Below are 27,860 nucleotides of genomic sequence, written 5' to 3'. Positions count from 1 at the left end.
CCGGTGCTCCATTGAGAGCATCCTGACCTACTGCATCTGCGTGTGGTTCAGCAGCTGCACGGCCGCAGAGAGAACGGCGCTCCAGAGGGTCATAAAGACCGCCCGGAAGATCATCGGATGCCCCCTCCCCTCCCTGGCTGACCTGTACAGCTCCCGCTGTCTCAGGAAAGCACAGAGCATCCTGAAAGACCCATTCCATCCCGGGCACAGCCACCTGGAACTACTACCCTCGGGCAGACGATACAGGGTGCTAAAAGCGAGCACAAATAGACTAAAAAACAGCTTTTACCCAAGAGCCATAGTAGCATTAAACAGGCACTGAGTGAGCACAATATGGCCATGTCCTCATGTGTAATGTTTTTAATTTATTTCTATTTTTTCAGACTATAATGTGCAATAATGTTATATGTATGTGTATATATATTCATATGCATGTATATATGCATCTGTGTGGATATATATACATATACATGGATACAGCTCTCATTTCTATCTTTTTTTTACTATTTATATTACCATATTGTATATGCACCTAAGGGGATCTGCTCCAATTTCGTTGTTCTTTGAACCTGTTCACTGCAATAATTACAATAAAACTGTATTCTATTCTATTCTATTCTAAAATCATCAAAAAGTTCAGAGAATCTGGAGAAATCACTGCACGTAAGGGATGATATTACGGACTTTACTGCAGAAAAAACCGACATCAGTGTGTAAAGGATATCACCACATGGGCTTAGGAACACTTCATAAAACCACTGCCAGTAACTACAGTTGGTCGCTACATCTGTAAGTGCAAGTTAAAGCTGTACTATGCAAAGCCAAACCCATAGGGACGGCGTGAAGCAGTGGGGAGAGTGGCTGTGCGCAACCCGAGGATCCCTGGTTCAATCCCCACCTAGTACCAATCTTGTCACGTCCGCTGTGTCCTGAGCAAGACACTTCACCCTTGCTCCTGATGGGTGCTTGTTAGCGCCTTGCATGGCAGTTCCCTCCATCAGTGTGTGAATGGGTAAATGTGGAAGTAGTGTCAAAGCGCTTTGAGTACCTTGAAGGTAGAAAGCGCTATAAAAGTACAACCCATTTATTTATCAACAATACCCTGAAACGCTGCCGGCTTTGCTGGGCCCGAGCTCACCTAAGATGGACTGATGCAAAGTGGAAAGGTGTTCTGTGGTCTGACGAGTCCACATTTTGAATTGTATTTAGAAACCGAGGACGTGGTGTCCTCCAGAACAAAGTGGAAAATAACCATCCGGATTGTTATATGCTCAAAGTTCAAAAGCCAGCATCTGTGATGGTATGGGGGTGTATTAGTGCCCAAGGCATGGGTAACTTACACATCTGTGAAGACACCATTAATGCTGAAAGTTCCACACAGGTTTTGGAGCAACATATATTGTCATCCAAGCAACATTATCATGGACGCCCCTGCTTATTTCAGCAAGACAAGTGTTACAACAGCGTGGCTTCGTAAAAAAAGAGTGCGTGTACTTTCCTGTCCCGCCCGCAGTCCAGACCGGTCTCTCATCCAAAATGTGTGACACATTATAGAGCGTAAAATACGATAGCGGAGACACCGGACTGTTGAACGACTGAAGCTCTACATAATACAAGAATGGGAAATAATTCCCCTTTCAAAGCTTCAACAATTAGTTTCCTCAGTTCCCAAACGTTTGAGTGTTGTTAAAAGAAAAGGTGATGTAACACAGTGGTGAACATGTCCTTTCCCAACTACTTTGGCACGTGTTGCAGCCATGAAATTCTAAGTTCAATATTATTTGCAAAAAAAATAAAGTTTATGAGTTTGAACATCAAATATCTTGTATTTGTAGTGCATTCAATTGAATATGGGTTGAAAAGGATTTGCAAATCATTGTATTCCGTTTATATTTACATCCAACAGAATTTCCCATCCCATATGGAAACGGGGTTTGTAATAGCACAGACTTATTTTTAAAATCTATTTAAATAATTTTTTGCATTAAAATATATGCATTATGCAATTATATCATGGCATATTGACCACGCCACCGCTGCCACATGTAGATTTCAAGTTGGGGGAAACCCTGAAGTTGAATGTCAGTTAACTTTTCGGTTTATGGCCACAACCTTCCACTTTACAAGTAAGAGCTATGATTTATAATCTAGCACAAACGTTTACGGCCACAACCTTTCACTTTACAAGTAAGAGCTATGATTTATAATCCAGCACAAACGTTTATCAACCAGGGTTTGTATGGGTGCATAAAAACCTTGAAAATTCTTGGATTTTATTGGTGTGGTTTCAAGGTTTGAAAAATGCTTGAATTTTGGGTTAAGTGTTTGAAAATGCTTGGAAATGTTCATCATATTTCTCGGCAGTCGGACTCTATAGGTAAATTATAAAATCGAAAAAAATAAAACACGTTTCCTTAAAAATTAAAGCTACACGCTTGATCTTACATGCATGCCCCCAAGAGGACAGTGGTGCATCGGTCCATCATATCGGGAGTTTGTCGTTTTAATGAACATTGTTAAATTAAAGTTAAAGTACCAATGATTGTCACACACACACTAGGTGTGGCGAAATTATTCTCTGCATTTGAACCATCATCCTTGATCACCCCCTGGGAGGTAAGGGGAGCAGTGGGCTGCAGCGGTGCCGCGCCCGGGAGTAATTTTTGGTGATTTAACCCCCAATTCCAACCTTTAATACTGAGTGCCAAGCAGGGAGGTAATGGGTCCCATTTTTAAGGTCTTAGGTCTTGAGTTCAAATCCCGGCTGAGTCATACCCACCAATCTCAGGATGGACACTGCCCACTAGTCTACTGAGTAGGATGGATGGATTGGATGGAAATTATTAGTCCACTATTGTGAAGGTCATGTGATGTATAATTTGTAACCTTTTTTCACAACTTAGAGCTGAGTTAATATGAATGATTTTGTAGATTTTACACAACATGGTTGTATGCATTTCTTGCTGTATTATTTTCGTTGTCTACTTAACTTGTCTGGCTACCTCAACGAAAGCAAAAAAAGTTAACTTTTCTCTTTTTGTTAATTTGTTATTATATCCAAACTTATAAGGCTGGATATGCTTAATGAAAGGTGACTGAGGTGTTGTGAAACAAACAAAATATTTTCCATTAATTTATGTATTTATGAAGAACAGTTTTGTTAATAAATGAGTAAAATTTAAATTCTGAGGGTGCGTGTATTTATATCATGTTATGCAGTTTACAAGTACAAATACGGTGTGAATCAATCCGTGCTGTTCAATGTCATTAATTGATTGATTGATTGAAACTTTTATTAGTAGATTGCACAGTACAGTACATATTCCGTACAATTGACCACTAAATGGTAACACCCAAATAAGTAGGATATGTACAGCGTGCAGTAAACATAGTGAGTTCAGAAAGCATAAGAACAAGTATTTACATTTGATTATTTACAATCCGGGGAGGTGGGATGTGGAGGGAGGATGGTGTCAGTTTAGGGTTGAAGTTGCCTGGAGGTGTTCTTTTAGTGCGGTTTTGAAGGAGGATAAGATGCACTTGCTTTTACACCCGTTAGGAGTGCATTCCATATTAATGTGGCATAGAAGGAGAATGAGTAAAAACCTTTGTTAGATCAGAATCTGGGTTTAACATGGTTTGTGATGCTCCCCCAGGTGTTGTGGTTATGGCGATCATTTACGTTATGGAAGTAGTTTGACACGTACTTCGGTATCAGGGAGGTGCAGCAAATTTTTTAGACTAGGCTCAGTGAAAGTTGTTTTACTCTGTCCTCCTCTCTGAGCCAGCCCTCTTGGGAGAAGTGGGTAGGAGTGAGGTATGATCTGGGGTGGAGGTCCAGAAGTAACCTGATTAGCTTGTTCTGGGATGTTTAGAGTCTAGATTTGAGGGTTTTGGAGGTGCCGGGGTACCAGTAGGTGCATAAGTAATGGAAAAAGGGTTGAATGAGAGTTCCCGCTAGAAACTTCATGGTGCTTTTGTTGACCATAGATGAGATTCTGTAGAGAAATCTTGTTCGTTGGTCGAACTTTTTGATTACTTTGGTTGCCATTTTATCACAGGAAAGATTAGACTCTAAAATGGAACCTAGTTGGTTGACCTCATCTTTCCTGGTGATAACAATGTCACCCACTTTAATAGTTAAGTCACTAACTTTCTTAAGGTTGATTTGGGATCTAAATAGGATGGATTCCGTTTTACCTAAGTGTATTTTATTGTCAGCGAGCCAGGTGCAAATTTTACAGAGTTCGGCACTGAGGATTTTTCCCACCTGTGACAGGGCCGAGTCATCCGCAAACAGGAATAATTCACAGTCGCATAGTGATGACATGTCGTTTACGTATATTAGAAACAGTAAAGGTCCTAATATACCGCCTTGGGGGACTCCACAGCTTACTGAGAGGGGGCGGGGGATACGGTTCCGTTCACCTCTACCACCTGTTTCCTCACCTCCAAGTAAGATTGCATCCAGCTCGATGAGGTTTTATCAAATCCGATGGCTCTGATCTTATCCAACAGTATAGCATGGTTAACGATGTCAAAGGCCTTCTGGAGGTCCAGCATGACCATGCCGCAGTATTTTCCCGCGTCCACCTCATGTTTTAGTGTGGTCGGTCAGATAGAGAAGGCATGTGTCAGTGGAGTGGTTATTTCTGAAGCCGGATTGGAATTTGTACGTTAGTTTTTTTTAGTAGCAAGGTATTTATCGACCTGTTCATAAACAATTTTGTCAATTACTTTCGAAATGGAACTGAGAATAGAAACAGGGCGGTAGTTACCAGGTTCTAATTGGATTCCTTTTTCAATAAAGGGAGTTACTCTTGCTATCTGCAAATCAGGGGGTGATTAAGGGGATGGGTCAAACGCAGAGGACATATTTCACCATACCTATTGTGTGTGTGACAATCACTGGTACTTTAACTTAAACTTTAAAATTTGGTGACCTCAAACAACAAGGCTATGGATTGATTCACACTGTTTTTTGCCTTTTGAAGGGTACTGGAAAAACTGGAAAATTGATCTTGAAAGTCCTTTAAAAAGTGCTTGAATTTGGCCATGGAAAAGGTGTACGATTCTTGACCAACTCAGAGGCGATGTAGCTGCATAAGCTATTTGCCTCTGTGATCACAACGCCGCGGAAAGTAGTTTGTCAGTGTTGGCGCCTATAATAACAATATTGCTAATGCATGGTTAATATTAAGGTCACAACATGTAAATGAAGTATCGTTAGCGGTTTGGGGAAGTTTTTTTAGATCGTTTTAAGGGCGCAATAGATGACTCTAATTACCTTCATTGTTTGCCATCTCGTACTTGCCGTATGTTACAAATTAAAATGGATTAAAAAAAAGGAAGACGTGTGTTCCTGTCTTACATAGGGATTGTGAATTATAGGCAAATAAAAAAGTGCAGTTCACCTTTAAACACTATACCTGGAACACACATGGTTCATTATTGCTTCTTTTGTGATATATTTGTGTTTAACATTCAGGATCAAGCTTTTGGCGAGCTGGAGAAAAACAGTGACAAATTGCAGCAAGACATGTCCTCTTCTGATAGCAGCCAACCAGCTCACCTCCACCAGCTCCTATGTTCCTTACAGAAGCAACTGTTAGCCTACTGCCACACCAACATTGTGACTGAGGTAGGAAAACTTGACTGTCTGCTCTTGTGGTGTGCTGTCTTTTCAGACACAATAACCTTTGTCTTTTTTTCCAAAATTACTTTATTGTATGCCGTAGCAAAATGCTATTAGGATGGTTCAGACCCAGGTTTTAATTTTGTTGTCACTTCTCTCTATGGTGGCAGAGAATTCGGTGGTTTCTCCACAACACAATGGTTGTTCTGACCGGTAGAAAGACATTCACCTGTGATCATCTGTCTACTCATTATTTGGCCCCTTTCCACCAAAAGTTTAGGAACTTATAAGTAGGGCTGCAACTAACGAATAATTTGATATTCGATTAATCTGTCGATTATTACTTTGATTAATAATCGGATAAAAAAGACAAACTACATTTCTATCCTTTCCAATACTTCATTTAAAAAAAACACATACTGGCACCATGTCCTTTCGACTTGCCAAACATAACAATAACAAGGCAATTGTTAGAAAAATGTTTTTTTTTAAATAAAGTGCACAATTGTCATGCACAATAGCAATAATTTTGCTTAAGTGAATTTCAAACCTACCTACTACCTATTCCAACCATTCTGCAATGCTGGATGCTGAATGTCTTTCCTCTAGTGGCATGGTTGTAAGGCAGATTGACTTCATGTTCCATTCGTCTCCAATGTAGTGGCATGTATTGCCGAGGTAGGCTTCCGTGGCTACACTTGTCCACACATCAGTGGTCAGGACAATTTTGCTCTGGGTGGCTTTAATGTCAGTTTACACAGCTAGAAATGTCTGCTCATACTTCCTCTCCATCAGTTTGGTAAAAATGGGTCCTCGAGGGAAGAGTGTAACCAGGGTTGAGGACGTAAATCATTTTTCTGAAACCGTCATCCTCCACCATTGATAGTCGCCTCTTGTCAGTTAGCAACATATTTAGGATAGCATCAGTCAATGCAGCCGCTTGCTTTGGTGTGCACACCTTCCTTTGTACCAAGTCGCTAATGCTGGCTTGTTTCTTTCTGAAATGAGAGTAACCATATCATGAACGTACATAGTAGCAACATTTACATGTAACTCAATACATACTTAGGTGATTTATGTAATAATTTCTGATGTAAAAGGCACATTTTTTCCTATCATGGTCACAGCTGCCTAGTTTTTCTTGTTATATTTACTTTATGTTTTTTCTTATTGTAATATTTTGTTTTTCTTTTTCCATTTAAACCCCCGTTATTTACTTTTTAAATTTGATGTCAATTCTGTACACTGCTGCTGGAATTTAAATGTTCTTGAGGAAACTCCCTGAGGGAATCAATAAAAGATCTATCTATCTATCTATCTATCTATCTATCTATATAATTACACCACCACATTAAAAAAAAGCTAAATGAAATGAATGGACATTGGGGATGCAGCATACAACAATAGTAACACAGAAATGTAACTCATCAGATCAGAACTGAATCAGATATTGTACATGTCTCTGTTGTGAATAATAAAGGTTTCTTTTTAGGCTGCCTGTGAAATAATAGCATGAAATATTCCAGCACCTTCATAACGTTTATTTTATTAAAGCGTCACTTAAATATTATATAGCTTTATCGGGTCCGGCTACATTGATCCATTATGAAACCAACCTGAGATATTTCTGTCCATTTATTGCCTTGAAAACATCTCGTCGTTAACAACATATTAAAAACACACAAAGACGGACACAACGGATCAATGTACTCGGACTATGGACTTAAAAAAAGTTACATACCATGATTTTTTTTTTTCATCCATGGCCCCTCTTCAGGTGCTGTCGAAGCAATGTTGTCCTTCGTGCCACGTACGCGAGGTCCATGCTGTTCGTTTTGCAGGAAATGTCGTCTTTGACGTCTTTAAAGTAAAGTTTTCCGACACTTTTGACGACTTAGATCATACACTTTTATAACCTCAATGTTTCTCCGCTAAACTATCTGTACAGTTTCCCTCCGCCATTTTTTGAAAGTTCCCAGCAAAGGCGACGGCGTGGTCACGTGAGCTGTACATGACACATCATTGGCTGGCTCACTGCTACCTCATGAGACTTAGCCTCGGCGTCGCCATGGCGCTGTTTTGTACTGTTTTTGTACTTATTTGGATTATTGTTTTTCAGCTGTTTGTAAATGAGGCAGTTTATAAATAAATGTTTAGGGGGGGAAAAATAATAATAAAATAATAAAAACCTCCGCGCATGCGCATTGCATACATCCAACAAATCGATGACTAAATTAATCGCCAACTATTTTTATAATCGATTTTAATCGATTTAATCGATTAGTTGTTGCAGCCCTACTTATAAGTTCCTGGAACCTTTAATTCTTGGAATTATTGGTTCCTTTAGCCCAGGGGTAGGGAACCTATGGCTCTAGAGCCAGATGCGGCTCTTTTGATGACTGCATCTGGCACTCTGATAAATCTGAGCTAACACTGCTTAACACAATAAGTAATGACTATTTCCACTTGTGATCAAAGTGTTAAAAATAAAGTTCAAATTATTAAACATGCTCATGCATTTGAATCCATCCATCCTTTTTCTACCACACTTGTTCAAGAAATTGCATGATTTATTTTTTATTGTTTTTTTTAGGGTTTGCCCTCCTGGGGGTTCTTCAGACCACCAAGCTCCGACATGAAAGCCTGTTTCTGGGTTACGATATTTTTTTATTTTTCAATAAGTCTCTCAGTTGCTTTCCAGCAATTGTCTTTTTCTCTTTCGTTCTCGCTCGCGCTATGGCTCCAGCTCCAACCCTGTCTCTCCTCCCGGTTGCTGCTTATAACAAGCGACAGGTGATTAGATAACAAGGCCCAGGTGGGCCATCTATGCACCTGTCGCTGATTTCGAGGTTGGTCCTGGCACACCCCACTTCGCTGGAGGCCACGCCCCTCCACAGTTAGCTTCCGAATATAAACGTTATTACAAAGAATACGAGACCTGTTATATTCTAGTAATTTTGGTCTCACTTAAAAATTCATGATATGGCTCTTATGGAAATACATTTTAAAATATTTGGATTATTGGCTCTCTCAGCCAAAAAGGTTCCCGACCCCTGCCTTAGCCTTTTGTGGCTCGCATTTCCTCTGCATTTTACAGTTCAGGGTAGTGTATGCAAATCGGGCTGATTACATATGACAGACTGGTACAGTATACTTCTATATTCAAGTGCTTTTGATACATTAAAGAAAAATGCAACACAAAGTGCTCTACAGACTTAAAAACAATACCTCGATGACTAGGACTGCACGATTAATCGACATCGATTCGACATCAAGGTTTAAAATTATTGCGATTAATAACCGCAAAAGGCTGAGTTTTTTTTTTTTTTCCGCTGTCACCGGCACATTTTTTTCTCCGCTGTCGTTAGCATTTGAGTGACAGAAATGTTCGCCATCAAAATTGTTGAGTCTTGGGTTTTTTGCCTCCTGGCCACTAGTGTTTTAGGAAACTGCTTGTTTGTGTGCGCTCCAGTGGAGACAGCCAGTATGCTAATAACAAACACCACTTGCTCTTTGTAAATTGTTTTAATGGTGACCAAGTAAAGACTAAGTCAATCAATTAAACAGTAAATGAAAATAAAATTGAAATACTTTGCCGGCATCGATGAACTACGATTTCCATGTGTTTGTTTTCGTAGTGAAACGGGGAGATTGAAAAAGAGGTCTTACTCAGTGCATTGCTTTCATCACCTGAGCACTGTTATTTAACAGTAGACTTAATTAAACAAAGTGAGCCCTCTTCCTAGTCATTCACAAATTCTCTGTCTTGGAGGGTGTATAGCAAGACCCGTCGCTAACACAAATGCACACACAGGGAGCACGACAGAGAGCCTTGCTCCTCACTTCTCACTAGTGAGTACTTCCGCAAAGTAACAAAAATTAGGAGATTAAAATATGATAGTCAAATGTCCCGTTGTAGGATTATTTCACTTTAAAATTAGATGGGCAATATGAACTCATCAACACAGACAAACAAGAGAAAATCCGGTGATCATGTGATGGCAACCAAAAAACACATCCGACTTCTGGCAAAAAATGTTTGTTCCTACTTCCGGGAACAAACAATCATGGCAGACTTGGTAACAAACACAGATTATTTTTTTCAACACATGGGGATTCCCAAACCTATCTTTTTCAAACTAAATATATGGAGGATGCACTACTACTTATAGAAGCGAGCATTAAGGAATGGTGAGACGTTGGAGCAGACGGAAGCCGTGAGAATGAGGTGAAGATAACTTTGACGCTATAAACGTGGAACTTGGAACAAAGTTATTTTGACATACATGGAATGCTTATCCAAATAAACCGGAAAAAATGTCCCCGGCCAGCTGGCCATTGAGTGAGTCACACTCTAATATTGACCATGAAACACGCAGCACGTCATGCTTGTTATTACAACTACAGTGCATACGCTATCTGGCTAGCTGATTACAAACAAAGCATGAACTATGATTGTTCATGTTTTTCAGTCAGTACAGATTGGTGTCCTATCATAGTGTTGTGCATTATAAACTCAAACACGTTTCATGTTGTCGTGTTTGATTTCCAAAAAAATGCACAAGGTAATGTAAATCTTTTCTGGTATCCCTTATTTTCAGGCAAACCAGGTGCATAGATTTTACCACTACAGTTCATTATAATCATTTTTGACAACCCTAACCTACACACCTGTATAGTTTTTTTTGTTTTGTTTTTTTTGGATGGTCAAAACGTGCAGCTTGCAAGCATATGCTATCATTAACACAATATGAATCTTGTTTTTTACAGAACTCCAGCAGCGTAGCTCTGCTCCATAAGCATTTGCAGCTTCTTCTGCCTCACGCCACAGACATATTCTCCCGTTCAGCCACTTTGATCAAAGAAAGTTCCTGGAATGGCAGCGTACGTGAGAAGCTACAAGGTGCGATTGAGTAATTACTTTTACAAGTTAAAATATTTCGGTACTGCTACCTCGTTGGTGTCTATCTTGACTTTACCTTAACATTTTTAAGATGGCAAATTCCACATAAAATGTTTTCATTAGTTTTCGTTACTGCTACTTATTTTTATTGGTTTGTTACTGTTTTATTCTCTCTGTATGCCTGTGCAGTCCAATTATGCTTTATACTTTTTTAGCTTCAGACTTTTGGCCCTTTTTTTAGCGTGGAGCACATGTGAGAGTTGTGGACTCATGACAAACAGCTCAGCAAAAGGATAAGGAGCGTCCCCAATCACATTGTCTTCAGGGACCTTAGGAACTAATTCAGTTCAGCCCAACACTTCAACTGCCAAGCTTTGATTTCTGATTTTCGCGTGGTAAATTGTGCGCCGCATCACGCATGCGCAGTGATCCACACTCAAATTGCAATGCTGGTGTCTGGCTGTGCAGGCGGTCCTTCCGGAGCTATCACACAGGTGACAAATGTTCAAAATGAAAAGTCGTTTGGTAACAAAATGCAATATTTCAGATGTCGTTAAGTCGTAAACTGGGAAAGCTGAAAATGAAGCACATGGTAACGTTAGCATAGACGGGTATAGTTTTGACGGGTAGTATCATAGCCAAGTGAGCTGCCATTACTTTTTGTTTCTTTTGAAGTGGCGTTTGATAATTTGGATTTTGATTCCACTAGCGAGGGGAATGTTCCCTAGGTATACAGTGGGGTGCATGAACCATTAAGAAAGATGGAAAATGGGAATTTAGTGAATTGGGGCTTCTGTATCAGTCACTTATTCTGTAAGTTGTTTCATAAATCATGTTTACAGTTGCCCCAAAATCTAGCATCCCTTTTATTTGCAACAATTGGCATATATCCATCTAGTGCATAATACTGCTAGCAACGTTAACTGTATTAATGGTAAACAAACCTGCAGCCAATATGGCTGTGGCTAGTTGTTGACTAGTATCCCAGTTATAGTGAGTACATATTGCAAATGAATGTTAAATGGCTAACGTTAGCCATAATAATAAACGTGAATCCACTGTGTACTCAGCCCATTACATAAATTAAAAAATCACTTGGAAAAATATACAAATGACAAGAACAAGTAATTCCACACTTATTTCTTTATGAATGTTATTTTTCAACAGCTGAAATAAAATTGCCAGTCATGTTGTGCATGTGTGTGTGCCCGAAACTCACAAGCTCTTCTCTTCTCCCCTCCCCTCTCCCTCACCTCCCTCTGTTGGCGACCACTGTAACGCTGTCTGATTTTGGTTGCTTCGGTAACGTTTACATGCCTTCAAATTAAGATGCAGATACAACATTCAAAACAAATATAAAGTGCTTGAGAATTTTAACTCACCGTAATGCTAAATCAATGGTAGCCATGAGCTTATTTCTCTGCAACGAGACGGTCCCAACTGGGGGTAATGGAAGACAAAGGCACCCCAAGTGCGTTGCTTATGTCCAGTCTGCTCCATTGTTTTGTTTTGGTGTCTGTCACTGCAGAAAATCCTGCTTCACACAGATAGGATGTCAAAAATGGCAACAGGGTTTTCAGTGCTGTGGTAGGGATCTCGGGATATTCTGCCATGAGTTTAATTTAGAACACCGGCAGACTTTTTGTCTCAAACACACTTTTAAGGCTCCAGAAGTTGATCTTCTTCTTGCACAGACATGCTGGATTCATCTGCTTTCTTGACGAATGGGTCGCGAATCCATTCCTTCGCAGTTGGTGGGTCCTTTGAAATTGGGAAGTAGCGCACCAACTCTTTTAAAAGCACAGAGAGGCGATCATGCACCAGCTTGGAGAATGAAGGCACAGGCTCAGTCTCACACAAAATCCCCGCTGATGTTTGAGAGCTGGTCGCCGCATATTATGCAGAGCGGGCTTGGTGCGTGGGAATCACCTGTTAAGATAAATCGGTATTTCAAGTATTGTCTGTTAAAAGCTTTCTTTTTGTTGGAAGTAATAAGCTGTTCTTCTCTCTTTTCACTGCCTTTCCCCTTCACAAAGAAACTTTCCAAGACGTCTGTTTTTTACTCATTTTGCTAGTTGGGTTAAATTTTGGCGCTCAAGTGACCAAGATATAACCGAGAGAATCTGGTAATTTTTCAAAATAAAAAATACTTTTCAATATAAAATATAATTCGGGCTCAGATAATAAATAAAACGTAAATAACTAAGTATTTCTTTTGTGGCCCAGTACCAATTGATCCACGAACCGGTACCGTCCTCGGCCCGGGGGTTGGGGACCACTGGTCTAGATAATATGTACCTGTGTTTGGTGTAAATTCTGCTCCACAGTCCTTCCATAAAACATTTTTTTAAATGAGTGGGTTTGCAAGATGTTAGTTTCTGGAGGTATTCACAGATTGCAAATAAAACCATGCCCCACCCTGTCCAGAAATTCTTCTGGACGTCATTGATCTTTCGAAAACTTCCGCTATTTGAATATTTATCTTGAAGTCCTCAACCTATTTGTTTTCCAGACACGGCCAAAAATAAACTTCATAAACATTATATTGATCCACCCGGTCACAGCGATCTATTCAAAGAGTGCATAAAAAAAGCTCCTTTTGGCAGCATTGATGTCACTGCATATAGCATGTCAGTGTTAAGTTAAAATACCAATTATTGTCACACACACCCCAGGTGTGGTGAAATGTGTCCTCTGCATTTGACCCATCCCCTTGTTCACCCCCTGGGAGGTGAGGGAAGCAGTGTGCAGCAGCGGTGCCGCGCCTGGGAAGCATGCCAAGTTTATATGAAAATACTTTAACCTACCGTTTTTGTTTTCTCATAGCCTGAAGCTGAAAGCTTGTCTTTTGTTTTTTTAATCCACTTTGTTTTATCCTTTTTTGATGTTGCCTCTGTTGTTTTAATTTAATTGTTTATAAATTACCTATGTTTGTACAGCACTTTGATTTATACTTGTGAAAAGCGCTTTATGAATACAATCTGCTTACTTTACTTACAACCACCTCGGTGTGACCTCACAATGTAGCCAGACTGGAAAACCCCACAAACAAAGGCGTTTAAAACTTATGCCAAAATGCATATTCCTTATGATTTTATGCTTTGCCATTGTTTATCATGAGTATCGGACATTATAACAGCGTTTATAGGTCAGACAAGATGAAATTCATCAAAGGTGCCCTTTTAAAGAACCCCGAATTAAGCCCCCTTTTTAAATACACGGTTATTTGTAGAACTATGTCTCCCAGAACAATGTTTTACACTAGTTTTATGAATATTCCCCCTGATTTGAATATTTTATTTCCCTGTAAATAATTAAGAACATTTTTCTGTCATTTTCAGATGTGATCTTTGTGTCAGCAGCAGGCAGTATGCTGTGTCAGATTATCAACTCTTTGCTTCTGCTACCTGGGTCTGTGGCGAGGCCTTTGCTAAGTCACCTCCTTGATTTGCTGCTTCCGCTGGACCGACTAAATAGACTCTTGCCTGCTGCCTCCCCTTTGGAGGACCAGGAGCTGCAGTGGCCTCTTCAAGGTGCGAAATGTAACTCTGGGTTAAACTCACCAATTCATGTTTTAGATAAACAAACCTATGATTTGTAGGGTGGTAAAGCTTTTAATGGACATTGTAGAAGAAAAACACTTAGTAATACATTTTATTATACCGGTAATTGTATTCCTCATCGATACAATATTGTGTCCTTTTCCTAGGCACATCAGACTTTGCTGAGCCAGGTTCAGGAATGTCGCTGCCACAACCGGCACTATCCTGGGTGTGGCTCGTTGATTTGGAGAGGACAGTAGCCTTACTTGTTGGTCGTTGTCTTGGTGGGATGTTGCAGGGTGCTCCCACCTCTTTGGAAGAGCATGATACTGCTTATTGGCTCAAAACCCCTCTTTTCAGTAATGGCTTGGAAATGGACATCCCACAGCTTGGTAAAGAAATATCATATTTACAGACAGTACATCCATCCATCCATTTTCTACCGCTTATTCCCTGGCGCCTATCTCAGCTACAATCGGGCGGAAGGCAGGGTACAGTAGCTAAATATTATTTATACTATTGCTATAAACCTATGGCTTTTTTGGCAATGTTATGTTAGTCACAGTTATACCTTGGTTTTTATACGCCCGACTTTTTCTATGGTTGGGTTTTTGACAAAAAAAAACCTTTTTCGATTATCATACACATATCTAGTCTGTCTGCCTGCATATCATTTTGCGACTCGTGTGCACAAACAAATTATCCTGTGCGTTGATAACTCTGTTTCTTTGCTTTTTTTTATTGAGTCTGTAAAATAACCCACCATGAGGCCAATTATGTCATAATCTTTATGTTCGACTGACTAGGTGAAGAGTATTTAATAATGTTTTCACACAAAACACAAATGACCTAAAAACAGAAAATGCTATAAAGGCCACTAAAGATAAAATGGAATGCATCAAACATGCAGCATACTAACCTGACTCTCACCAGATCCTTGTAGTTCGCTGAGTTCCACACAAGGATCTGGACTCGACAGCAATGCAAACTCGTTCCAGATATCAAAAAATAATGAACTTATCAGGATCGGCGGGCGGGATTTCATAGAAGTGATGTAGCGCCGAAGCGACTGTTTGATTTAAACAACAATGGCGGCACGCAGCGAGAAGTTGTGTGCTGACATTGATTCTGCTATTGCAACTGTTTTGTCGAATCTATTGCTGTGTTGTTTCAGTAAAAGTTGTCCAACTTTTTGCTCTCTCGTTATCCAATATGTCGGCTTTTCTGTTTTGGATTTCCCAGCATCTCTCTAATCAGCGTCACGGGTTGATTTCGATAACGGACAAGTGGTTTATCCAATCACATACAATTATTTTTTTTTACAAGGCCCCGCTTTCTGAAATACATCTCCTATTGAGAAGTCCCAGATCCTTGTGTGGAGCTCAGCTAACTACAAAGGTCTGGTAAGAGTCAGGTTAGCAGCTTACAGCCAGAATGGTAAAGTAATGAACTGGCGCTGTGTTAAAGAATCCTCCTGTTTAGTGATTAGAAACAGCTGCACACTGCAACTTTGTAAAAGGAAAGCATCCAGCACAAAATGTTACATTTAGTGTGGTACCCAAGATGGAAGCCAGGAAGATTTGTAACAGTTTTTAATGGCAGGAATAGGGGTAGCAAAAGACAACACAGCAAAATATGTATTATAAAATGTGTCGTGTTAATATTTTGGGTGTCTTGAACAAATTAATTTGATTTTCATTATTCCTCTTAGGAAACATTGCTTTGTGTTGCATACAATTTTTTTTTATTTGTCGTACCTTTTGGAATGGAAAATGGAACGAAAATTGAGGTACCACAGTACTTGTATTTACTTGAGCTGATCAGTTTGTATCACTTTTTCCCATTAAGATGCGTCGATCAGCTCGTTGCTGGATGCTGCGCTGTCGGGAAATGAAGAGCAAAAGCCTTTTGACTGCACAGTGCGTCCTGACTTGAGTGTCTTGGTGGATTTGGCTTTAGGATCCTCCAAAGAACCTTCTAACAGCTTCTGGATCGGCATGCAAGATTATGCCATTAGCAAAGGTTAGTCTTGAATCACACATACAGTAGAACGAATATAATTGCTATATAGTCTTATTGTGTTGTGTATTATTTTACAGACTGGGACAACGCTTCTCTAAGTAATGAGTCACTTTTAGATACTGTGTCCCGGTTTGTTTTATCCGCTTTATTGAAGCACACATTGTTGCTCAAACAAGCGCACGGAGAAGGAAGGTAATGCATCGGATTTACTTTTTTCATATCAGCTCAAACCAAACCTAAAATTGGCAACATTGACATGTGTGTTGTTTCTTTAGAGACCAGCCATCCAAGTCCCTGACAGAGGTCTATCGCAGTGTTTATATGGTACGAAATCGCTTGTTGGCGTGTAAGAATATGGATTTTATTCAGACGCGATCTTCATCACGTGAGAGGAGGGTAAGTTACCACTGCACTGCACATGGACATCTTATTTCATACTCTACACTTTTCTGGGTACACTATAATCAGAGTAGATTTTATTTTTGCTTTTAGAGGTATATAAGTAAATAAACTTAATCCTGTTAGGGAAATTATTTTCTTTAGTTAAAGTTCCCTTTGTTATTTATTTTTGAAAAATTAACATATCATATGGGTCCATCTGGAAAGATTTCAGACAATCAGGACTCTCTAGACATGGATCCCCAGGAACATTCATTCACTCGCACCATTGATGAGGAGGCCGAACTGGAAGAAAGAGCTGACCGTGAGAGAGAAGAGGGTCATCCGGAACAAGGTGATGAAGAAGAAGACCGAGAGCATGAAGTCATGACAGCTGGAAGTAAGCGCATTACCTTGCGGTTCAATGTCATTATGCTTTCAGCATTCAAGTATTAATAACTTTCTACTTAAAATATAACGTTAAATTAAATTACAGTGGTTCCACAACTTACAAGCTCAATTAGTTATATGACCTGGCTTGTATCTGAAAACACTCTTATACCATATCAGCCATTGTAATGAACTGAGTTGCAGCCACGTTTCCCGGCGGTTGCTGAAGGGATAAGAATGAGTTTTGTATCTTAAAAGACTTTGAAGTATATTTATTTGTTTTGGAAAAAAAGATGATGATTGATAAACAAAATGAAATGTAGATATACCACAAGCGAAGCGGTAGAAAAAAAGTATACGTATAAATGGTAAATGGGTTGTACTTGTATAGCACTTTTCTACCTTCAAGGTACTCAAAGCGCTTTGACACTACTTCCACATTTACCCATTCACACACACATTCACACACTGATGGAGGGAGCTGCCATGCAAGGCGACAACCAGCACCCATCAGGAGCAAGGGTGAAGTGTCTTGCGCAGGACACAACGGACGTGACGAGGTTGGTACTAGGTGGGATTTGAACCAGGGACCCTCGGGTTGCGCACGGCCACTCTCCCAGTGCGCCACGCCGTCCCTTATCCTCTCCTCCTGTCCTCTTTCCTCTACCTTATTTCCTGTTTCCACCCTCCCCCCCAAACAATTATTATGAAAATATATCAAAGGTTATCTACAGTGTTTTTATGAAGACCAGCATTGTCCTGAGGCTGGAGCTGACTTCCATCAAGAGATTATTTTGGAAAGTATTTTAGGTCCCCTTGGTGGACGACATCTCCAAGTGCCTCGGAGGATTTACCAGAAAATTATCCTCTGCGACCATCTGCTGATACTGCCATCTTCAGGGAAGATGCTGTAATGTTCCTCCTAGCCAACGTCCAAAGGGTGCTCAACGGTCAGCTTCTGGCTGCTGCTCCTCTCTTTCTTCTTCATTTTCCTCTCCCTGAATGGCTGCCTAGGTATTTGCTCTTGGCTGCCATTGAAATAGAACTCAATGGAGTTCTTCCTTTTCTGTAGCAACATTAGTTGCTTCTCCCCTTCCTTGCAGCTCCTAACGCTCCTGTTAGCTTCCTCAAAGTTTTTGTAGCTGCTCCAGCCATTGATGTGCTGGCCATCTCTGTCCTATACTCATGCATTCCAACAGTTGCCTACCATGAATTTATTAACGTGGATCCCGACTTATACAAGTTGAAAAACTTATTCGGGTGTTTCCATTTACTCGTCAATTGTACGAAATATGTACTCTACTGTGCAATCTACTAATAAAAGTTTCAATCAATCAATCAAAAAGCCTGCAGCTAGCTGTGTTGCACATCATCTCCATGTAGGTGAACCTCCATGTAGGTGAACCTGCACTGCATCTTGTAAATGCAGGGCAGGATAGTGATAGCTTTGTACTGAATGATGTCCCTTGTGTTGTTGATGATGATGATGATGATGATGATGATGATGATGATGATGATGATGATGATGATGCTTGCTGTCTGTTCAGTGAAAAAACAGCATTTCCACCAGGATCCTCCTTATCAGGTGGTGAGGTTGCTGTGTCACTGGGTTCCTATTTGAGGTTGTGGCCGTCAGGTCTTTTATTGGTAGATGTGTGTATGGTAGTTTACTTTTAACAACTTGGCGGATGTTTTGAAATGCTCCTCTGAAAAGTCCCTGCAAATACTTAATTGATTGTGTGTAGTCCTTTTCAGTGACGTGCGGTGAACTAAACACCAGGTGAGGCATACATACTTTTTTTTCTTCTATTTTTTTTTTTTTTACTTAAATTCATATGTGCAGCTCTAGTCATTGTTGATTTAGGTTGCACATTAGATTTACAGGAAAAAAAGGGGAGTTATTTGCTATCATAAAAACGTTATCATAATGATATTATGATATTATAAATAGGTTCAAAAACTATTTGATAAAGTTGTTATTAAATGCTTTTTGGTCCCATTTGCTTTTGACAAAATAAATTAAGTATTGTGAGTGTATATTACCTTTCTGTATTTGTATCTGAAGCAGCAATAGCTATCCATGAAAACATACTTTGTATGATAGTATTATTTTTTTCCTAAAGTCCAGTTTAGAGAAATATTTAATTTTGGATACAGTATATAATCCTCCATATTGGCAGAAACATTCATTTAATTAAATTTTATTCTAAGAAATTAAACAATATTTTTGCATCTGACAAAAAACACCCACAAACCCTGGCTTACTCTAACAAAAATGCCATGTTTGTTATAAATACAGTTTAAAAAAGAAAAGAAAAGAAAAAAAGACTGGCTTCTGCTGGAGAGACCTGTGCCTGCTAGCTTGAGCGCCCCCACTTCTCCCACTGTGGCGAGTCAGAGTATTGCTGTGGCATTGAACTGCAAGTTGACAATATATCGCCCCCTACCTTGAGGCAGAGGTATTGGCTGCCTCAAGACCTGCCTTTTCCACGTGGCAACAATCATGCGCCCCCTCGCACGCACGGCCAATACACACTGTGTGTAGCCGTTGAGGCACCGCCTGTGTCTGCCTCACTTCTCGTATGCTGCATTGTTTTGATCAGGAAACAAGGAATTTCTGCGATTTTGACCATGACAATTATGAAAATATACAGGAACCACACCATAATCACATACAAAGCATAAACCAAAAGAGAAATATTAAAACTTATTTTATTTTATTACTTCGTTTTGGAACATCTCATGGTTAAGCCACCTGGTGGCAGTTGAGTCACTGCCTCACTTGCCTCCCCTGACAGCACGTCACTGGTCCTTTTCCTTTAGCTGCTGATACTGGTTTATGCTGGATGTACTGCTTACTGTTTTGGGTTGACATTCAATAGCCTCGCCACTGTTCAGTAGTCCAATTTCTGTAGAACCCATCACAGTCCTCTTTGTATTAAGTCCACCTTTTCTCCTGTGAATCACCTCCAGCGCTTGAAGCTGCTCATCTTCTTTCACCTGAACTGGCACCACAAGTAGCTTGCTGTTCTGTTCAGCAGCCACTTGAAGAGCCCACAGTTTATTCCCTTTGTAGCTGAGTCATTGCACTAATTTGTCCTTTGCTATTGTGATTTGACTGTCCATTGGGAAGTGTTCTTTTGTTGTGCAACCTCACCTCTTCTGCCTCCAGGTTTTTCATGTAATAATGTTTGTTGTAATGCAAACACTGCCAACTTCTCTGCTCTTTTACGAGCAATTGAACGCAAAATCCGGGAGAAATCTTTTACCTCGTGTGTTTCTTCACCGGCAGTTCTCACCAAACATTACACCCCGAGGTTTTCAGACATTGTATTGCGAATTTTAAATGCAGTGCAAAAAAAGTCCACAACCAGTCCACCCAGCACCATGACAGTGGCGCAAAGTCACGTTAATCACATCTCCCCCCTGCATGTAGCCACTGTGGAATACATATGTTCACGAAAAAAGAGGCAAGGTTTTATGATTTAGCTGTGGCATTTTACAAACAACTACAGTAGTTTCATTAAATAATGCAACAATAATGCAGTGCATTTTCGTCTCCTAGCAGATTGAATAAGAATTTGAAATCCTTTTTGTTCTGATTAGTGTCATCTTCCCTTGGATCCAACATGTGAACTGGGCACTTTTATTCATCCACTCTTTAATTAGGGAAATGCATTAATTAGCTTTAAATACTTTTTCTCTCGAACCTTCTCACCTTACTTTTGCCAAATGCCAACTCTTGAGGTGTCTAAACAGCTGTAGCACTTTTGCTGACAGGCTATTCTGATGTATCTTTTTCAAAATGCAACAAAGATTGCCATTTTTATGATATTTTCTATTTTTTTTTAAAGTAATTATGGCTAATAGTGCATAGATAATAGACTATGTACAGTATATCCAGTATATATATTACTTAAATTTGTTTTCATTTATTTTGCTGTGGTGCGCCCCCATTAGTTACATGTAGGGTAAACCCTGCTATCTTTCACAATGAGTGTAGTGGGTGAGAAGAGTAGAAGATTTTCAGGCAATGTGCTGGGACGGTTAATATCACACAAGGCTGGGCAATCACTATGGAGACAATGCCAGTTAGCAGCGTAGGGTCATATACCGCACTGGACTCTTAAAGCAACAAAGGCATGCGGAGGAAGCTGAGCCATGGATGAAGGCACAAGCCGTGGATGAAAGCGTAAGCCTCAGCAGGACAAGAATGTTTGCTTAAAGGCTGTGGAAGATAAACCACTGCCAAATTTTTGCTTCTAATGGTTGGAAAACCAGGATGTGTCTTATCCCTAGCTATAAGCAAATAATAGCAAGTAAAACTCAAATCATTTGGTGGATCTAATAGGATTTTTTTCAGATTCAATGATAAATCGGTCTTAATGTAATATACGGAATCTGTGGGCCTGAAAGTTGAAAAGCTTGACATATTTTGGGAAAAGCTGTTCCTGAGTCTGCTGGTTTTAGTCCTGAAGCGCCTGCTGGTTGAACGGACCATGGGCAGGGTGTGGGTTATCCTTGAGGAGGCTGTGCGCTCGATGTATGCAGCGTTTCATGCTAACATCCTCCGTGGCTGGCAGTGGAGTCTTTAGTTAGGATTGTTTAGACAGTCTTTACCACACGCTGTAGAGCTTTGAAGACAGCCACAGTACCAGTACTATGCCTTTATCAGACTGTGACACAGCTGGTCAGGATGGTCTGTAGAGGTGGGGGAAACAATCAATCTTTAGATGCATTGCAATTCGGACATGGACGATTATAGAATGGATTAGTAAATGTCAATAATCGATTTATTTATCGTAGATAAAGTAATGCAGACAGTTCTAAAATTTGACTGACTGCATCGGGGCACCTCACCGAGAGATCCGACCAGCTCCTTTAAAGGCCTACTGAAACCCACTACTACCGACCATGCAGTGTGATAGTTTATATATCAATGATGAAATCTTAACATTGCAACACATGCCAATACGGCCGGTTTAGTTTACTAAATTGCTATTTTAAATTTCGCGTGCAAGTATCATGCTAAAACGTTGCGGTATGATGACGCGTGCGCGTGACATCATGCACTGTAGAGGACATGATGTCCTCTACACGGACATCAATTACAGTTCTGTCTTCTGCGTTCACTGTAGCATTAGCGACCCCATCTAGCGGCAGGGTGGCTCGTAACTCAAATTATGCTTGCAACTTAAAGCATAACAAAAAGCCAGGAGACTGCTCTTCTCTCAAAATACTTGTTGAGGGACCACTGTAATAGATTAATTAACTCATTCTGTACCCACATGCTGTTTATTCTTCTTTTTGGCTCGCCATTCTTTCAATACTGTTATTGCTATAGGTCTGTTTTATTTTGCCTGTTTGCAAATGTGAGTGGGAATGATTGTTTTTCTAGACATTTGTCAATAGTATCTTCGGCCAGAAGGCCTTTAATGATTTGTTTCAACTCTTGTTTTTTTGGGTGGAAAAATTGTACAGGGTAGATCTTCAATCATTTTTAAAAACAGTATTTTTAATTTTCTCTGCTCTACAAAAGGTCAGATGTATGAAAAGCAAATGTGGCCATTATAGACAGGTGGCCACTATATGCAGGTTGTCATGACAAACTCACACCTTGAACATTATGGAAGAAAGCACAAAATACATTTTATCATAGCAAGTTTATTCTAAAAAGTCTGTCTGGTGGAGTCGGAGCTGCTGCTGCATGCAGCTGGTGAGTGTTGGAGTAGCATGCAGTACATCGGCAACGCAAATGCACATGATGAAATTTAGTGGTCATATATCAACATCATGCGTCATTGCAGCAAATTTGCATATTGGTATACGGAGCATAAAAAACTTTTAGGTTGCTGTTATCGACAAGGTTTATAACATTACTTTTCTCTTGGGGGGACGTTTTTCTGGCCGCCCTAAACAGGTGACCGCTAACACAAGTTTGACTCTATGTTGGTAGATAACATATTAGTAATGTTGATGTCATTTGGACATGACAAACAAGTAGTATGTAATTGTCCAGCTCATGTAATGGTTGTCATGCGATAATGTAGATCCTACATGTTTCAGTTTGTTCTGTCTCTTGACTCTACAAACTGGATGTTTGAACATTACTCTTGCTCACTGGGTGTTTTTATCTATAACTTGCTCACTACACAGACACATACACATCAGTACTTATTCACAGTTAACTCTACAAGGCTTCCGGTCGGTCACACAAACAATTCTTATTTTTACACTACACGCATGGGGTTAGGTAATTGTTTGATCATACTAAAATGTACATGCATGTGTAATGTGTTGCAATTCTGACTTTAATGAAGAATTGTGTTGCTGCTGCTTATCGTCTAACCTAGTATTATATGTGTATGTGCATGTTGCACAACACAGAAATCTTTCAATGTTTCCTCTCAGCACGGGACGTAGCTCGTAGTCGGGACAGAGAGAGGACCACCAACGCAGGCCTAGGTTCTAGCTCAGTGTCCAGAAGCGGAGGAGCAGAAGGCAGTGCAGGTGCAGAAGAAGATGCCAGTCTATCTCTGGAGGGGAGAATGGGGAGTACAGTTCTCCCAGAAGGCCAGGATTTGTACACTGCAGCTTGTAACTCTGTGATCCACCGCTGTGCCTTGTTAATTTTGGGTGTGAGTCCTGTTTTGGGCGAGCTGATGAGGCAAAACCAAGAGGAGGGACAAACTGCTGTTGGAACACACGACTGCTTGAGCTTCATGACCAGGTTAGTCTGCTAGTATAGACTAAAACTACAACAACTCATCTATCCACCAGGTGTGTGTGTGTGTATATGTGTATATATATATATATATATATATATATATATATATATATATATATATATATATATATTTATTTCCATATGAGTTGGGAAGTTGTGTTAAATGTAAATATAAAGGGAATACAATGATTTGCAAATCATTTTCAACCCATATTCAGTTGAATACGTTACAAAGACAACAGATTTGATGTTCAAACTGATAAACATTTTTTTTTTTGCAAATTACCAGTATCTTTAGAATTTGATGCCAGCAACACGTGACAAAGAAGTTGGGAAAGTTGGCGATAAATACTGATAAAGTTGAGAAATGCTCATCAAACATTTATTTTGAACATCCCACAGGTGTGCAGGCTAATTGGGAACAGGTGAGTGCCATGATTGGGTATAAAAGCTGCTTCAATTAAATGCTATGTAATTCACAAACAAGGATGGGGCGAGGGTCACCAATTTGTAAGCAAATTGTCGAACAGTTTTAGAACATTTCTCAACAAGTTATTGCAAGGAATTTAGGGATTTTACCACCTACGGTCCGTAAAATCATCAAAAGGTTCAGGGAATCTGGAGAAATCACTGCACGTAAGCTATGATATTAGGGACCTTTGAACCCTCAGGCGGTACTGCATCAAAAACCGACATCAATGTGTAAAGGATATTACCACATGGGTTCAGGAACACTTCATAAAACCACTGTCAGTAACTACAGTTGGTTGCTACATCTGTAAGTGCAAGTTAAAGGCCTACTGAAATGAGATGTTCTCATTTAAACGGGGATAGCAGCTCCATTCTATGTGTCATAATTGATAATTTCGCGATATTGCCATATTTTTGCTGAAAGGATTTAGTCGAGAACATCGACGATAAAGTTCGCAACTTTTGGTCGCTATTAAAAAAGCCTTGCCTGTACCGGAAGTAGAAGCCGATGTGCGCTTGACGTCAGCGGTGTGAGGGCTCCTCACATCTGCACATTGATTACAATCATAGACACCAGCAGCGCGAGCGATTCTGACCGAGAAAGCGACAATTTCCCCATTAATTGGAGTGAGGATGAAAGAATTGTGGATGAGGATAGCGAAAGTGAAGGACTAGAAGACAATAAAAGACGAGGGCAGGGGCGATTCAGGTGTTATTAGACACATTTAGTAGGATAATTCTGGAAAATCCCTTATCTGATTATTGTGTTACTACTGTTTTAGTGAGATTATAAAGTCATACCTGAAAGTCGGAGGGGTGTGGTGACCACCAGTGTCTCAGAGTGAAGCCATGGAGGAGCCAAGAAAGTCGCAGCTGCCTCTTTGACAGCTGCTGCAGGAAGAACGACACAAGCTCTGCTCATGTTTACGGTAAAAGCCAACTTATTACCATAATTTTCTCAACGAAACTTGCCGGTTGACATGTGGTAGACAAACGTGTTCGCCGGACCGCTCTGTTCCACTCTAAAGCTTCACAACAAAAAAAGAAACACCGGCAGTGTTTTTGTTGCTACAGCCGGCCGAAATACACCGCTTTCCACCAAATGCATTCTTCTTTGTAGTATCCTTTATTAATTGAACAAATATCAAAAGATTCAGCAACACAGAATTCCAGAAAACTGTGTAATTATGCGATTAAATCGGACAACTTTTAACCGTAAGTGGTGCTGGGATGAAATGTCCGCTACAACCAATAACGTCACACGCACGCGTCAATATAAGCGTCAACATAAGCGTCACCATTCCGCGACGTTTTCAACAGGACACTTTGCGGGAAATTTAAAATTGCAATTTAGTAAACTAAACCGGCCATATTGGCATGTGTTGCAATGTTAAGATTTCATCATTGATATATAAACTATCAGACTTTGTGGTCGGTAGTAGTGGGTTTCAGTAGGCCTTTAAAACTCTACTAGGCAAAGCGAATGCCATTTATCAACAACATCTAGAAACGCCGCTGGCTTCGCTGGGCCCGAGCTCATCTAAGATGGACTGATGGTAAGTAGAAAAGTGTTCCGTGGTCTGACGAGTCCACATTTCAAATTGTTTTTGGAAACTGTGGACATGGTGTCCTCCGGAACAAAGAGGAAAACAGCCATTCTGATTGTTATAGGCGCAAAGTTCAAAAGCCAGCATCTGTGATGATATGGGGGTGTATTAGTGCCCAAGGCATGGGTAGTAACTTACACATCTGTGAAGGCACCATTAATGCTGAATGGTCCATACAGGTTTTGGAGCAACATATGTTGTCATCCAAGCAACTTTATCATGGAGGCCCCTGCTTATTTCAGCAACACAATACCAAGCCACGTGTTACAACAGCGTGGTTTCGTAGTAAAAGAGTGCGGGTGCTTTCCTGGCCCGCCTGAAGTCCAGACCTGTCTCCCATCGAAAATGTGTGGCGCATTATGAAGTGTAAAATATGACAGTGGAGACCCCGGACTGTTGAATGACTTAAGCTCTACATAAAACAAGAATGAGAAAGAATTCCACTTTCAAAGCTTCAACAATTAGTTTCCTCAGTTCCCAAACGTTTGAGTGTTGTTCAAAGAAAAGGTGATATAACACAGTGGTGAACATGCCCTTTCCCAACTACTTTGGCACATGTTGCAGCCATGAAATTCTATGTTAATTATTATTTGCAAAAAAAAATAAAGTTTATGAGTTTGAACATCAAATATCTTGTCTTTGTAGTGCATTCAGCTAAATATGGGTTGAAAAGGATTTGCAAATCATTGTATTCCGTTTATATTTACATCTAACACAATTTGCCAACTCATATGGAAACAGGGTTTGTATACTCTCTCCACCCCTGCAGACGATGGCGTGGAACAAACACCGCAGAGGCCACCACAGTGTACTTGTTTCTTTTACTTTTTAATCATAGCTGTATGTAGAAGTGTCTGGTTGTATCAGCTCCGCTGCTTTAATGTCTTACATGTCCTTAGTTTTCTTTGATATTTGATGTTTCCCTCTTACACACATGTAAGAGGGATGTGTACTATGGCTATAAGTTGTTTTTTTTCCCTTTGGCCTCAGTCTGCACCCCCCTCTCCAGAGGCCCAGACTTTCTCCCATCCATCCCCCCCTTGTTTTTTTTTTACCTTTATCTCACCTTTTTTTGTAAGGGGCGCCGGAAGTCGGCAGACCCGTCAGCAATCCTGTTCTGTCACCCTGTAATGTTTGTCTGATCTTGAATGGGATTGTGCTGAAGGAATAAATAAAGTATATCTATCTATCTATCTATCTATCTATCTATCTATCTATCTATCTATCTATCTATCTATCTATCTATCTATCTATCTATCTATCTATATGTATTATGGCATCAAATATAACTCAACTCGTTTCTAAACCAGGCACTAAAATATTTTAGAAATATGTATGCAAAAGTATTTGCCTGACATTGTCATAACAGACATTAGGGAGTTAAACACAATCAAGTAAGCACTGTATGATACTCCGAAGTGCAATGCACACTAATACCCAAGTCACCGAAAATTGCTGACTAATTAGCTGTACATATGTTTAAAATTGACACAAACGTGTAACTATACATTTGACTTTAGTTACAAAAATCAAATGTGGTTAAAAATCAGTAGAGTCCTAGTGCAGATTGATGGGGAGGTGACAAGCATCATAGAAAGTTACTTCACTGTCATCAGTTCTTTTAATTGCAAAATGTTGTCTTCATCATTCTAGGCACAAATTGAATGTGTGATCAGTTTATGAAGCAAAAATGTACGAAAGTCATTAAATAATAATAAAGAAGGCAAATAAACTAGCCACATATATACATAGGTATTTAAATCACAATCATTGACATTTTATCTGACAGATATGCAATGCAACATACTGTATGTCTCATTGACTTACTAAATGATCAACTAAATGGATCATTTTGGATTGTATATACTTAGAGACAAAACTATGACCCTATGGATGTTCGATACAGGCCTTAATTTCCGATACCAATATCAAGCAGTATCAATGCTGCAGTTTTTCCCTCGAACAATATGTGGTGACACGTGTTGCAAATTAAACACATTATTCCTTTGTGTAACACCTTTTACTTTATTATGTATACATTTCACAAATTAACACTATTTGCAGTATTTGTCTTGTTTTGCACAAAATAAGTTACAGAAAATGTGCCATATTTATTTTTAACATTTTATTTAAACACAATAGTCAGGTATGGAGCTCTCAGGTCACTGATTATCGATAGCAACTG

General features: G+C 39.8%; 1 protein-coding gene across 13 annotated transcripts in view; it reads left to right on the top strand.

Annotated features, from left to right (window-relative positions):
* Positions 1–27,860, top strand: part of herc1 (HECT and RLD domain containing E3 ubiquitin protein ligase family member 1) — a 179,255-nt gene that overhangs the window by 45,567 nt on the left and 105,828 nt on the right. For 12 of the 13 annotated variants that reach the window (XM_061886987.1, XM_061886982.1, XM_061886988.1 and 9 more), the window contains exons 15-23: positions 5,489–5,641; positions 10,406–10,538; positions 13,880–14,071; positions 14,248–14,472; positions 15,929–16,102; positions 16,180–16,294; positions 16,378–16,498; positions 16,709–16,880; positions 23,258–23,600. In XM_061886987.1, the coding sequence (XP_061742971.1) occupies positions 5,489–5,641; positions 10,406–10,538; positions 13,880–14,071; positions 14,248–14,472; positions 15,929–16,102; positions 16,180–16,294; positions 16,378–16,498; positions 16,709–16,880; positions 23,258–23,600 (1,628 nt within the window). The remainder of the gene's footprint in view (positions 1–5,488; positions 5,642–10,405; positions 10,539–13,879; positions 14,072–14,247; positions 14,473–15,928; positions 16,103–16,179; positions 16,295–16,377; positions 16,499–16,708; positions 16,881–23,257; positions 23,601–27,860) is intronic. The other variant, XM_061886983.1, reaches the window with a different exon arrangement.

Source organism: Nerophis ophidion, linkage group LG25, assembly GCF_033978795.1.
Source record: "Nerophis ophidion isolate RoL-2023_Sa linkage group LG25, RoL_Noph_v1.0, whole genome shotgun sequence".
Classification (NCBI taxonomy): domain Eukaryota; kingdom Metazoa; phylum Chordata; class Actinopteri; order Syngnathiformes; family Syngnathidae; genus Nerophis; species Nerophis ophidion.
Note: the sequence above shows the minus strand (reverse complement) of the source record. Positions and strands in the feature narration are given on the sequence as shown.